Raw genomic sequence first — 15,283 nt, forward strand, 5'->3', positions numbered from 1 at the left:
TTGTTTTTCTATGGCACGCCACCACTCCCACCCATGTGCAGTTTTCATTGCTTGTGTTCATGCAGTATCATGGTACACTTTGAACAACACACAATATGTCAGATAATAACACATAAAATGTAATCAAACATGATAAACTACACTTTAGTGCACAGTTTGGAGAACCGCAAATAATGTCTTGCAAAGTTGAATGAAAGTGCAGGACAAGAGATGCTGCTGTATAAGGACACTGCACTTATACAAACTAACACAGGTTCTGCAGGGCAAAAACACCACTGTGATGACTTCTCCTAATACATCACCTGACTAAAAATAAAAGATGGATGTGATGGCTCAACTATTCTATATGAACCACCAAAACGCCCTCTAAATGTATACTCCTCTTAAAAAGGAAATTGCTGAGCCTCTCTTCCATCTGAAGTTGGGCATGGAACAACTGGCAGCCAGCCAGACCTTCAAGTACATCCTGGCGACAGTGCTAGCGATCGGTAACTTTCTCAACGGATGTAAGGTGAGTGCATTCCGACGCAAGCTTGACTTTATCCATCTTTCCATTATTTCTTACAACACATTGTTTTATCCCAAGGCCCGTGGTTTTGAGCTGAGTTACCTGGGGAAGCTGTCTCAGGTAAGGGACACACACACTCGCCAGCCCCTGCTGCACCACGTCTGCGTGTTACTGCTGCAGCTCTATCCAGAATCCTCTGACCTCTACTCGGACATCACCGCGGTTACTAAAGGTGGAAAGGTGTGTGGCTGCATCTGTGGATTTGCATTTGTCCAACACAGCTGATTCATTCTGAAGATCACTTATAGAGTCAGTTAAACCAGCAAACTGTGGAAAGCACAAAACCTTCTCTTCTCTTTACAGTGTGACTACTCCCAAGTCCAGTCTAACTTTACCCAGCTGGAGAGCCTGTGCAAAGCATCATGGGAGCAGGTGAAGCTGCTGAATAAAGCCGACGAAAAGAGGAAAGGAGGAAAGGGGGAAAAGATGAAAGGGATAGGTGATGAGGCCCTGGCCCCGGACGGTTCGCTCCGTCACAGGCTTCCGAAGATTCTGAAAGAGTGTGAGGAAAGGCTGAAAGTCCTAAGAGCCGTCCATCGTAGGGTTATCAACAGGTACTCTAATCATATTTTAAATGATATTTGTTAGCAAACAAAACATTTTCCATCTCAGTCCTTACTCACACAGGCCAAGCACTTTTTCAAGTTTCACTGCTACTTCCTGAGCCGTGGGGACTATTTGTACAGAAGTTTTCCATACAAAGTGTACACATCCACAGCAGTCTGCTAGCAATACAAGGAAAAGCACAAGGAAGTTTTCATTGCAGCATCTTAAGCTTCTTTGTGATAAATTTTATCTGAAAGTTCTCTAGCAATTGGTGGTTTCCAGGAGGCCATGGATCTGCCAGTGGGTATGGCAGACTGACTGACTCCTTAATCAACAAGTCTTTGCTTACACCGTTTTTACTTTTTTCTAGGTTCCACTCTTTTCTCCTGTTCCTTGGCTACTCCCGGGCCATGGTGAGGGACACCAAACCGGAGGACTTCTGCAAAACCATCAGTAACTTTTCCCTGGAGTACAGGACCATGCAACAGGCTATCCTACTGCAGAGAGAAAGAGAGCGGGAGCGACAGAAAAATGCGACCGAAAGCTCGGGTCCAAACACCCCTGTAGGAAAAAGAAAAAATCAACAAACTCCATCAAAGGTTATTACACTAAATTAATTTATACAAAAATATTATAGTCAATTTGGGGGGTATGAGGGCACTATTTTATTAATCCATTCATACTCCTCCAGGACAATGATGAGCAGGGTAGGCTGGAGGAGGTACTGAGAACACCCGAGTCCATGTCAAGATTGGATGTTACTTTGCCTCGAAACAGGAAGAAGATGGCTGACCTCCAAGGTACTTTATATAATATGCTCATTCCATTTTTTGTATATATATATATGTACATGTATATGTATACCCCCCCCCCCAACAGCCCTTTTGAATGTCTCCCTACTTCTGAGGTCTCAAGGTTGGCCAGTATGATTGTCATGTGTCACAAATGAATTCCTTTTTGTTTACCTCACAGGTGCATTTTCTCAGAAAATGAAGTGGTGACCCTGCTGACATATGCAGAAGCAATGTGTGATTGTTATTAATGGCATTGTTGTTATACTGCAGCTTTACATTTAGAGCACTATACCAGTAAGAGATTGACAAGCGCATGAGATTTCACATGCTATTCAATGTTAATGAATAAAATGGTTTTGGTAAAATAATGGTTTTGATCAAATACATAAAAATATATTCATTTCTATCTCTGTCTTAATGGAAGTAATTCAAATAAACTACAACTTCAACAATCAATTGGATCAAATCTATTGTGTATGTAACATTAACTGAATTTTTCATATTAGCTCCTTAATAAAAAATAAATAAAAGTAAAGACTCAAAATAGAGACTGGCAAGCGTGTCTGTTTTTAGGACTTAACCCCTGCTGCTCTCAACCAGTAAAACACTACAGTTGTGCCTCGGTTTCGGGTTAAAACAAAGCACAGCCATCAATGTTTTAGAGCCACAAACTAGCAGTGTCGTACGTACCGTGGGGTAGTCAATTGATTAGCATACATGAATGTCGTCATCAATGAGCGGCAACGGCAGTGGCAAGAGCACGAAACCTATCAGCGAAGAGATTAAACAGACACGGGCTCAGGATATCCAATCAGGAACTAGGATTCGGAAGCGGGCGTGGCCTTCCCCTGTCGCCAGTGCGAGTCGACGCCATTTCGTGTCCACTGGGTTCAAGGTGATACGTTGAGCCAGCAGCGCTGTAAGCGGATCTTTACCCGTGCAAGTAGAAAGAGCGTTGAATTGTTCTCATTTTTAGTGTTAAACTCCTGGTGAGTATTTTTAAATGAGAGATTTTTTTTTTACCTTTTTACATTTTTTTGTTTTTGTCCTGACTTTGAACCGTCTTTGGGACTTTTTGTTTTTATTTTTAATGTGTTTTTTCCCCTCCTGGCTGGTATTCCTGAGACTGTGTTGGCTGTAGTGACGTACATTTTGAAATGGCACAAACTGCACAGAAACTAGTTTTAAGTAGCTTCCACAACAACATATAGGCTTATATATCTTTTTATTATTATTATTATTTGTTTTTATTTTTTCGAATACGACATTTTAAAGGCTTGATTTTTGTAGGGATGCCGTGTAAAACTATGATTTATTTGCGTGTGCTCTAATTTCTATGAAGATAAAATATGGAAGGATTTTCTGGACAGTTTTGCCAGAAAGAAAATAAAAGTGTCGCCGTTTTTCTGGGAATATGTTTTTAAATTTTGCATTTTATTCTGGTCCTGTGTTTTGCCTCCACTTGAAACTTGTTATGCGGTCGTTTACAACGAGTCCTAACGACGTATTTTTCCGTTTTCTGTGTGATTTTGGCGGTGCTGAGGCGGTGTGTTTGCCGCAGCTGATCTCAGGAGTCCTGTTATTTTGCAGGCGAGATGTTTTCCCTCTGTGAGAAGCGGGGGCGTTTTTGGAGGAACATTAAAGCAACAGTGCTTTTATGTATCGCACGTTCATGGACGGGGGAGGGAGGGGGGGCTGTAACACTGGCACTACAGAATTATGCATTTGGTAATTTTGATATAATTACTCATTTTTTTGTGTTTTAACAATCTTGGCAATGTACTCTGAGCTGTGCAGCTGCTTAGACCTGAAGTGCTCAAGTGGGCCTGCTGTAAGCAGGCTTATAGACCTATGTGGGGTTTTTTTAAGCCTTTCATTGGATTTAAAGCTTTATGAATTAATATTTATATACTAATAAACAAACTTATAATCAATTATGCAACATTTTACAGTGGAAAGTCAATGAAGTCTTTTTTTTTTTTTTTTTTTTTTTTTTTTTTTTTTTTTTTTTTTTTTTTTTTTTTTTGACCCACCTTGCTCTACCCAACTTCCACGGTCCCCAAGTGGGTGTGGTCTGCAGTGAAGTGGCCTTAAGCAGGGGTGTTCTGACCCCTACATGGAGGGCAGGCAGGAGGCCAAAATAAAGCACCCACCGCCCTTTTCGCAGACCACTGATTCCTTTGTGGGTCAGTTTACATTAACATAGAAGCTCAGATAGCAAAATTGTTTTTTTTGTGTTATAAATGATAGAGTTCAGTGAAGAGATGCAGATTTAAAATGTCAATTTCTCCTTCAGAATCCCTGGTGTTAAAGGTAGTATAACAGCTAATCCAGGTTTATCGTTCTGTAGAATGAAAAAAAGTTAAATGTAATAAAGTTGAAGTCCTACTGAACTCACTATCATGTAATTATTTTTAAATTTCAGGATTTTTCCAGAAGGTATAAAGTAAAAACACTCTTTGGTAGGTACTACATTTTTTTTAATGCAGTACTCATAATTACCTCTAGGGGCACTTGCACTCCAATTTGATAAACACCGGTTTCACAATATTACCAGATCTGTTAAGAATAAAATCTTCATCTTTATTCTAGCTGTACTAAATGGACAGAACTGTACTGTACATCTACAGGAGCTGCTCAGTCATGGTAACCCAGGCCATGAAGCTCCTGGTGCACAGTGTTTGTGCTGATGTTAATGCAAGAGGAGATTTGCAGCTCTGCAGTAATTTGCTGAGCAGGGGTTTTGTGACCTTTAAGCATCGGCGACCCCGGTCTGTAACTTTACAACATCGGGCACGCTACTACTTCAAAATGCTTCCATCTTGCAATAACACCACTTAAAGCTGATCGTGGAATATCTAAGATCGAGGAAACCTCATCAGAAGTCCAGTACGTCTGTACTACCTAAAGTGCATATAGTTAAACAGTCATGAGCTGTAATAAGTATCTTTATTGTAGATGTGATTTTTAAAATGTCTAATCATATTTTTCCATTAGTGTTTTTAAATTTTGGTTTAAGAAGAAATTCCTTGGAAAACTTGACTTCTCATATTCCCGGATCTCTTGTCACCGCAGTGTGATGTAGAGCTCACAACTTATCCTAAATAAGTGATGAGCCGCTTTTGTAGCGTTCATGTTTTTTGCCCTGACGTTTTCTCCCCTGCTTGTTGTGATGACAGCATCAGAACAGTCTAGAAACCTTCTTTTCTAATTTCTACCTTTTTTTTTGTTTCCCCCGTTTAGTTTTTGAAGCCACTTTTTTCAGCAGCAGCAAATCGTAAGTTGGTCTACACTTTTTTGTTTTTTCACCTCAACTTTTGCATCATTTTTTTTAATATATTACTCCACTTTCACCCCTTTTTGGCATTAGTCTATTTTCTACCTCCCCCACCACCCCCTTTTTTTCTTTTTTGTTTAAAAGTAGAGAGTAGTTCGGGGGGCTTTGGGTGCTGTAAAAGAAGAGAAATCAGCCACTTAATTTTCAAACTGTTTGGCCCTAATGGCCTCATAAATGCGCCTCCCAGTTTGTGATAATCAGATGCATCATGCTGTTGATTGTGAGTGGCCCAGTTTGTGTTGGAGCTGATTGCTGGATAACACCTCTTCAAATCTTCCCACATAAAGTGCTTAGATGAAGGAAAAGCACCGACAGAGACCAAAAAGAGGACTGTTTCTCCTTCTTTGGAGTGATTTTTTTTCCCCTGTTCTTTTTGTTGTGAGTGTGCATGTTAATTGACAAATTAAAAAGTGCTCCATTACTTACGTAAACACAAAGTTGCCTGCTCTATAAGAGGCAATTATCTGTCCCTAAAGTGGCTTTTTACTGCAGCATGCAAGGGAAATAACCTTAATGAGTGACTAATTCAGTAATCACTAAACACTGATTTTTTTTTCTGCCCCTTTTTTTCTTTTTTTTTTAATTCAGATATTTTTTTAACAAGTTCCATTTCACCTTTTCACCTCCATCATCTCTGATCTGATTTGGAAAACAAATCAAAAGAACCTCTGGTGACGACCACGTCGCCACTTTCTGCTCCCTGAATGTGTATTAAAAAAACCTCTAGCAGAGCTGCTCTTGTCATTTTGTCTCGTCTGTCTTCAAGCATGAATCCTGAGAGCTGCAGTGTGTTGTCACAGTTGAAGCACAAACACAAATCCAACACTCAGAGGGAAGCTGAACAGTGAACAGGTTTTTTATGGAGTTGTAAAATGAGGCCCAGATGAGGCAGTGGATAAGAAAAGTTCCACAGAGGTGTGTTGAGCCATTAATGAGTGACTATAATAAGCAGTTGTTCCTGAATAATGAGCCCCCACATGTTGAATTTAGAATTAAATCACAAGGGGACCACAAACTATCATGCAATTGAATAGAACTGGAAACGTAACAGGCCTGCAGTGAATGCTAGTTAAAGGAAGTGAACACAAATGGCTCCAAATATCATTACACATAAAAGACAAACAAGGTCCTCCAATTGATGGGCATGTGCCCAAAGATTTGAAAATTGCAAAATTGGTGTTTGCAAGATATTTGCCTGTTTCAGTCCAAACACAAGCTTCCCATCCACATGCCTATAACATACAAGGGTTTAATGTTCCTTTCTCCATCTTGTGTGTAAATATAACTTGACTGGTTGTGTTTAGCATCAGACATTCAGATCACACTAGAGTGCACGTGTGCCTTGATATTCTTGCCTAAACCCCCCACAAAGCTTTAGAAACATAAGCTAAAGAGGCCACAGTTGTCCCCGGCACCTCCTGAACACGCCCCATGTTGTAGACGTCCTGTCAGCTCGCCAAACAGTAGACGCATCCTGGCCAAAATCATGCAGTGGCAAGCAGCGCTTTCAGCTGTGGCCGGAATGCTGTAAACTGTAATCCTCTGCTAGGAGTCACCAGCCAGAGCGGGGAGAGGCTGCTGGGCGCCGTTGTTTTGGCAGCTGAGGCGTGACTTTGCAGTAGCTGAAGTGGTGGATAATGAGATGAATGACTCTGGGGACTGAGCAAAGAAGATCATTTCCCGCATGCTGGGGTTTAAAGTTTACTACAGAATTGTGACCAGAATAAAATAAAGACTTCTTATGAAATCACCCTTTTCCTGTAGTGTCGCTTTGACACTGCATTCAGGGACTTGTCCCCCTCTCCTGCAGTGTTACACAACTTTGCAGTATTGGCCACTGGTGAGACAGCAATCCAGCAACAGTGTGGCAAGACTGTACTAATTAAAATCAACGCTGGTACGCCACTGACTGCATGCATACACTGTGCGTTTATGCAGAACAGCAACAGGAGAAGCTTCCAAAACTGCACCAATGCAAGTGAAACATGACGTGATGCAAAACTTTCATGTCAGCAGAGCCGTCAGAGGGGACTCTAACATGTGGCAGCCAACATGGCGGATTGTTACTGGCATACACCGAAAGAAGGGGATCGTACCTGCAGACTCGCGAAGTGCACATGATGCAAACTTCCTGGTGTGCGACGATCCAATTTTGATGCAGTCGGCACTTCAGAGGTTGCTGTGTTTATTAAGCTGTACAACACATTTTATAAGCTTTGTCCAGCTGCTGTAATGCAAAGAAAATCATTTTAGCTTCTTCACCCTCTGTGGAGGATGAAGGTTATTGGATTTGCTCACGAGTGAATATGCTTGTTTTTGTCATAACAACAATTTATCCCACAGGTTTTTAAAATATTTTAACACCTCTTTCCATTTTAATCCCCTTTTTTGGCCAAATATGAGGAAAAATCCTATCTTTTGGAGGTGTAGCAAAAATCCCCCCCACAGTCTCCATGTTTCATAGCTTCTCCACGATGCTCTTCTCTCCAACAGACACAGACAGGCAGACCTCCACCGACCCGAGTACAGATACAATGGAGTGAGTGCTGGCTGCTTCATGACCCGATCACACTGTCTACTCTGTCTAGTATCTATTTTTAGATGCTCTTGATAGTGCAAACTTGCAGTTAGTGTGTAAGGGGTAAGAAGCACAACTTAAAGTTCCTTGTGCGTAACAGTAATTGCAGTGGCATTCTCATATGATTATAATGAGGCTATTATGTAATTAGAGATAAATGAACTCAGTTTGATTAAAGAGAATTAATACCTGTATTCACAATGACGAAGCATGTGAAGCTTTTCATACACAAAATGCCAAAAATTAGTTGGAACGGCTGCTGGTTTTAACATTTTAGAAGTCAGGTTTTCATCTTTGGATGTTTTATAAACTATTAGATCAAAAGAAATTCATCAATAATCAATTCACTGACTATCATTCTGAATTCTCAAAGGCAGTGTGATTCAAGTCATACCGTTAAAGAACTTGAAGGTTCAACACTCACACTGACCTTTGAGCAGAGATTATCATTAAACTTTAGTACAAGACAAATCTATATCACACCTTCTTGTTTCTCTAAACACTGCTGACCTCCACATGCTGACCTGCTTTTCTTTCCCCACTGCTATCTTCACCCATGCACTCACCCTTCTCTTTCTGTCTCCCTGCCAGTTGGTCATCATCCTCCTCCTCCAGCCTGATGGCCAGCAGCAACGTGACCAACAAGACCGACCCCCACTCCCTCAACTCCCGCGTCTTCATCGGCAACCTCAACACCCTGCTGGTCACCAAGGCCGATGTGGAGGCGATCTTCTCCAAGTACGGCAAGATCTTCGGCTGCTCCGTCCACAAGGGCTACGCCTTCGTCCAGTACTCCAACGAGAGGAACGCCAGGGCCGCCGTGGCCGGGGAGGACGGCCGCATGATCGTTGGACAGGTGCTAGGTGAGATGGAGGAAAAAAACAGCATGTTAAGGTATTGCTTGGTAATGTCACTGAAGAATAAAGCAAGTTAACCAATAATATAATACTATTTGCACTACATTAAAGACTTTTGGAAGTGTTAGATAGTATATTTTGTTACCATATTTTGTGATCTAGGTATGCCTCCTTCTGTGCAGCGTATATGTGATATAGGTAAAGTTGTGGCAGTAGCTTTATATTTACTGCACTGAAAGCAAAATCAGTCTTTCTAATTTGGCAGGAAAGCAAATGAATACATTTTCCAACCTCCTATTTTTCTAATCACGAGTGCATTTAGAAAATTGTATGGAGGCACAAAGTATAGGCTGTAAATATGTTCACTCCCTGACTTGTATCTGTTACAATGTGCAGTTTATTTGCTCACCTACAGATTAAAATCTGGGACGTCCTTCCCATTTCACAGTTTAAACACATGCTGCTGCCCTCTAGTGTTACAATCAAGTAAAATGAAGTAAAGAAAGGGGAGAGTTGCTTCATATCCACTCTGAACAAGAGCAGAGGAGCCTCTCTGTTGTTCAGGCAAATAAAAATAAATGTGAGGACTTATTTGCCGATACAGTCTGTTAGAGGTAAAACCTGCACTAGTCTGACAAAAATAACATACCAGATGGAGATGTGGTGTGATGTGTTTGATGAAATTTCACACATTCTCTCCCATAGCGTTTTTCTTTCCTGGATTTCTAGTCCATCCTACCTTACCTCGATGTTTCTCCTCCTACAGACATCAATCTGGCAGGTGAACCGAAGCCTCATAGATCGAAGACAGTGAAGCGATCTGCAGGAGACATGTACAGGTGTGTGCATGCTGCTTTGCTCTCAGTCACAGTGCAGCAGCTTTAGCACATTGCTGGCTAATCTTTCTGTCCCCTCTCTTTTCACAGTTCATCTTTTGATTTGGACTACGACTTCCAAAGAGATTACTATGACAGGTAAGCAGTTTATTCTTTACACATGTAAGAATAATCTGCCTGCTGCTCAGCACATTTTTGGCCAGCTGGGGGGTTGTAAAGCAGCTTGCAGAGCCAGTAAGCTCAACACTTTGATGCTCTCCTTCTCAGAATGTACTCCTACCAGTCCCGGGTGCCTCCTCCTCCTCCCCCTCTGTCCCGCGCGGTCATCCCCTCCAAACGTCCCAGGGTGAGCCTGAGCAGTGGCGGGAGCCGACGAACCAAGACCAGCTTCTCCTCCTCCTCCTCCAAGAGCAGCCAGAGAACTTCACGTACAAGTAGGTTCCTCACAGAGTCATCCATGCCGTCTTTACTGGTGACTTCCAAAGGTCATCTCAGTAGTGGCTTATCCCATACTTCCCCTACAGTGAAGGCAGATGATCTACAGACCATAAAAAGGGAGCTTACACAGATCAAACACAAGGTGGACTACCTGTTGGAGAGCTTAGACCACATGGAGAAGGACCACAGCAAGAAATCAGGTGGGTCCTACTTTGATTTTAGGGCAGCCAGGCATCACGTCAACAGCCTAAAAACCTCCAATGTGAGACCAAGAATGCATTTACAAACAGACACGTGTACGTGATTATTTACTTGTCTGGTTGGCATTAGCTAATACCAGTTCAAGCAAAGTCCACTTCTTCCAAAAGAGAAGATGTCATTTTTTTTCACAAATATATTCTCTGTGACTCACGCTGCACAAAGATGAGTCATGGAGGTGCTTATGCAAATGTTAAATATACATTTCATGCACCCAGCGCCATCAATTATATAAACGTTTCAGGTATGGAGCAGACTGGCAGAAACAGAAAAATCAGCTTTTTATTTGAGTGTTTTTGTGTGTTTTTTTTTCCACCGTCTACTCAGAGATGAAAAGCTCCAAACCTGAGCCAGGTGAAGTGTCTCCTCTTCACTCATCTACCTCCAGCAAGAAGGAAGACAGTCTGAAGAGGGGCAAAGAGAGCCGGGAGCTGAATGACTCAGAGGAGGAGGGGGACCTGCTGGAGGATGAAGATGAGGTGAGGACAGGGGGAAAAGGAAAGGAGGACATCAGCAGCTGTTTTAAACAAGTTGTTGTATGCACATAGTTTGTTTTCAGCTATTATTCAACAGGCGAATTTAGTGCAAAGAACCTAACATGATTTATTTTTAAAACCATAAATCCAAAAAAGTTGGGATGATGTTAAAATATAAATAAAATTATTTCCAAAAACCATAAAACAATATTTCTTTCATAGTAGAGCAAAGGAAATATCAGATGTTTAAAGCTGGACATTTTACTGTTTTGTGAAAAATAGAAGCTCATTTTACATTTAATTGCAGCAACACATCTAAGGAGAGTTAGGCTGAGGGCAACAAGAGAAACAGCTGGAGGAGCATTTTGCAGCTCGTTAGGTTACCCAGTAAAGAGTCAGTCACATGATTGGGAGAGCCGGTTTTATGGGCTGAGGTTTACCAATGTGCAAAAATCCTGCACATATAGATACTGGAACAATTGCTCAACATAAAATTGTGAATACTTGAATCTCTCATCATCTATAGCAGCGGTCCCCAACCCCCGGGCCTCGGACCGGTACCGGTCCGTGAGTCGTTTGGTACCGGGCCACGAGAGTTGAGGCTCAGGTGTGAAATGTATGGTTTTCAGGGTTTTTATCGGTTTTCAGCGTTATTTTGTTATCGTTTTAATCGTTAACTCGGTTTTCCTGGGTCTTTTCACGTGTGTTATGAATAAATCTTCTTTTTTTTCGGTACCGGTACTAGTTTTATTTTGTTGTATTTATCCGCGACACCTTAAAGGCCGGTCCGTGAAAATATTTTCGGGCATAAACCGGTCCGTGGCGCAAAAAAGGTTGGGGACCGCTGATCTACAGAGCATAACGTCATCAAAAGATTCAGAGCATAAGGCCAAAGACCAGTATTGATCTTCGGGCCCTGAGGCAGCACTGCATTAAAAACAGACATGACTGTGTCATGGAAATCACTGCATGGGCTCAGAAACACTTTTAGAGATGTGGAAAAGCTTCATAAGTGCTGAAAGGTATACAGATGAAGTCTTTGTCGGCAGAGGCCTTGCATACGTTGTAGATATATATTGATCATAATCATTGCATTTGATAGTTATACTTACATTTTACACACCGTCCCAACTACTGTGGAGTTTGGGCTTCATTTGCTTGATCCATGTGTCAAATACTGACGTTAACCTTTGTCCTGTGTGTGTGTCCCTGTGTGCAGACGAAAAGCAGAGGGAGAGAGGACGATGATGATGATGAAGGTGAGCAGGAGGAAGGAGAAGACGATAGTGCTAACGGAGATGAATCCTGAATGTGAAACACACACACTCACATTTCTCCACACCAGACTTGTACGCAGTGGTCATGTCTGCTGAACTGACTGGACAGTTATTTACATCATATGGTAGCTATCACTCCTCTCATGTACAAATTCACAGATATGAGAAGTACTTGTTTCAGAATTTTCTTTCAAGTCGGGAAGGTAAATATACTCTTTTTTTTTTTATTTGACTTTTAATATGAACATGTTTCTGCTTCTTTCGCATAAACAGCAAACTCAGCCGAGCTTAACTGTAACGTTTTATGTGTTTGAACGATTTGTCACAACGGATTAAAGAACTGATTGAAAAATCGAGTCCCTTACCAGCTATTAGCTAGCTAGCTCAAGTGCCGCGGTTTGAACTAGTGTGTAGTCTTTAATGTTGGTGGGCTCCTGCTAGACGTTTTAACATTTAAAATGTATTGCTGATCCAGCTGCTGCACAGCTGCCTCCTAACCAGCAGGTGGCAGTGTGTCCCAATAAGTGGCCCACACAAAGGCCACAAAGAGTACTTCTTTTGTTCTCAGAAAATCTTGGACTTCTGCTTGTCGGATAATGCCACAAGCATGTGCTCGTTTGTGGCCACACAGATCCTCACTGGTCCTGAAACAGTCTTGTGTGCTGCGGAGGTGTGATGACCTTTACTGACCTTGACTTGTGTAATGCAGTGATGCTCCATGTTTGTTTGTGTCCGTCTCTTCTGTTTCCTGTTTCATCTGACTGCACTGGTAAAAGTGAATAAACATGTTTTCCAGTGTGGAGCCTCTGTGAGCCTTTCATCCAGTCCAGATGCACACAGTCGCTGTGGCATTCAGGTGGGGCTAAATCAATGAACTGAACTGAGAAACTGTGCGTTATGCAACAGTGTGCTGAGTTGACAGGTTGAGGCTTCAGTGAGCAGGATTTTTATAACTAATTTGGTATTTTCTCATATACCTCCAGGTCCATGTAGTTAGTTTTAGCTCTAAAATTCCTACAAAGGTTTGTTAACAGCTGTGCACACTGACCCTTCACATCACACAAGACTTGTGACTCAGCTGGTCAAGCGGCTTGTCTACCAATTAGAAAGAAAGCAGATTGATCGCGGGCTCCTGTACTCTTCAGGCTGCATGCCAAAGTGTCTTTTGGGCAAGATGCAGAAGCCCGAGTTGCTCCTGATGCATCCATTGGAGTGAGTGTGTGAACGTGAAAGTAATGTATGAATACTGTATTTTTCGCACTATACGGCGCACTTAAAATTAAATTTTCTCAAAAATATACAGCTTACAATCCGGTGCGCCTTATGTTTGAATTCTGGTTGTGCTTACTGACCTCAAAACGATTTTATGTGGTACACAGCGCTCAAAAATCTGTCAAAAAATGTTTTAGTGCGACTTTGGTAATCTACGAAGCCGCATCGCTTGATGGATTGTTGGAGCATTATGGCTACTGTAGTCAGGAGCCTCGCGGAGTAATCTGGGTCCAAAACGCCGTCCGCTTCAGGTCCCAAAATCAAACGATCACTGCGGCATCACTGAGTTAAAAACTGTCTAAATTCTTTCATCTTTAATAAAATGATCAGCGTTGCTGCTTTACCAGGTGTAACGATTAAGTTTAATATCCAGGCAGAATGTATTAAATTTAACTGAGTTAGAAGTCAGCAGGAAGTTAGCTCACTTGTTTCCACCTAAACATGCTATATCATGTTTAGGTGGAAAATAAATCAAGGCACTAAAAGGCATCATTCCCATCATTGAAAACTTAGAAATCGGTTTCTATGACAGGTAAGCAGTTTATAAGTACCGTAGTAAGGTTTAAAACTACTTAAAAAGACACACAGACTCAAAGTAACTGGCAAAAGTGTCTATTTCGAGTCACTTTTGCCAGGTGTTCTGGGAATCCATCCTACCCATTGTTTCTACACATGCGCACAACATGAAATTAAGTGCCAAACCGTCTTACCTTTGTAAATGTGACGTACAAGCATACTTTAACAGCTATAATTAAGTGGCAAATCATCCTACCTTTGTGAATATGAGCTAGAAACATACTCTGACGGGTAACATTACGTGCCAAACCATGCTACCTTTGAGAATGTGACCTACAAGCATACTTTAACGGGTAAAATGAAGTGGCAAACCGTCCTGGCTTTATGAATGTGGGCTACAAGCATACTCAGATGGGCAAAGTTAAGTGGCAAACCGTCATACCTACTTACATTTGTGCTGGAGTTACTCTGTGACAGCAGAAATGTGCATAAACCACTTATGGTAGGACGTTTTGTCAGAACACCGGTCCCAAGTCCACAAATTGTGACATTGAAAAAAACAATAATTGCTAAAAAAAAAAAAAAAAATATATATATATATATATATATATATATATATATATATATATATATATATATATATATATATATATATATATATATATATATGTAGTTCTAAACATATTTTAAATGCTTTTGGGTGTTTTTTACTCACTTCATGTCTCTTCCACAATGTTATTTCTCTCTCCTACGTCTGTTACAATTACCTGCGCATGACCAATTATGCAAATTAGGCGATTACATCATTTAGCGAGTTCCAGCGACTTTTAGGACAGCCAATAGCATTTTTCTTACTGAGGAGTTGGCAACATTACAGCTATCACTTCCAACATAAATGAAGACAGAACTAAACAGCAGTGACATTTGGTTACTTAAGTTGGACTAGCTGGTATATAATGATGTGCTACGTGACTGCTAGTGACACAGCTATGTTAGCATAACAAACAGGTGAAGCTGGAGGATGAATGCTAACTTTTTTTCCACTCAATAAAAATTAACGTGACGGTTCCCGATGGTTAGGGACAAATGCAATCGCAGGTCAGGATGCTGTAAAAAGACCAAACTTCAGTCAGAAGAACAACTGAAATAATCAACTCGAGGTCATTAATATACTGCAACAACATGGGAATAGAGCAGCTGCGAGAGAATTCAACATTAATGAATGAATGGTACAGAAGTGGAGGAAGCAAAAATATTTATTCACTGGCTATGAAAGGTGATCTCTTCGAAAAGGAAAGTCACAACGAGCTCTCCTTAGAACACACAGATGTTCTCAAGGTAGGTACGACTTTTTTAACTTTCATCACTGAGCACCCCGACCTAATGAAGCACACAGGAAAAAGCAACAGAAACCGAATCTCATGTCAGACACCAAAATCTGCAGGAAGCTATGGAGCCTGTTTGCCCAGAGCTTAATGAATACGCGTCGATGCTGCTTCCTTGTTAATATATGTCACGCAGCTTGGAGAA

The 15,283-nt window shown here is 41.3% G+C and overlaps 1 protein-coding gene across 4 annotated transcripts; it reads left to right on the forward strand.

Moving 5' to 3' along the window:
- The first annotated feature begins 2,771 nt into the window (after positions 1–2,771).
- On the forward strand, positions 2,772–12,744 carry LOC308391943 (heterogeneous nuclear ribonucleoprotein C). Of its 4 annotated transcripts, XM_080874761.1 has the most exons (11): positions 2,772–2,897; positions 4,334–4,370; positions 5,152–5,185; positions 7,739–7,784; positions 8,415–8,686; positions 9,447–9,519; positions 9,607–9,654; positions 9,784–9,950; positions 10,041–10,154; positions 10,540–10,691; positions 11,908–12,744. In XM_080874761.1, exons 4-11 carry the CDS (start codon positions 7,780–7,782, stop codon positions 11,995–11,997), a joined length of 921 nt encoding a protein of 306 aa, XP_080730887.1. In that variant the 5' UTR covers positions 2,772–2,897; positions 4,334–4,370; positions 5,152–5,185; positions 7,739–7,779; the 3' UTR covers positions 11,998–12,744. The 4 variants fall into 4 exon arrangements, with proteins under 4 accessions (XP_080730887.1, XP_080730884.1, XP_080730886.1 ...); XM_080874758.1 differs by having other exon boundaries at positions 9,784–10,154; XM_080874759.1 differs by lacking the exon at positions 4,334–4,370 and having other exon boundaries at positions 2,793–2,897; positions 9,784–10,154.
- Positions 12,745–15,283: the final 2,539 nt, after the last annotated feature.

This window comes from Rhamphochromis sp. 'chilingali' (genome assembly GCF_963969265.1).
Source record: "Rhamphochromis sp. 'chilingali' genome assembly, chromosome: 1".
NCBI classification, from domain to species: Eukaryota; Metazoa; Chordata; class Actinopteri; order Cichliformes; family Cichlidae; genus Rhamphochromis; species Rhamphochromis sp. 'chilingali'.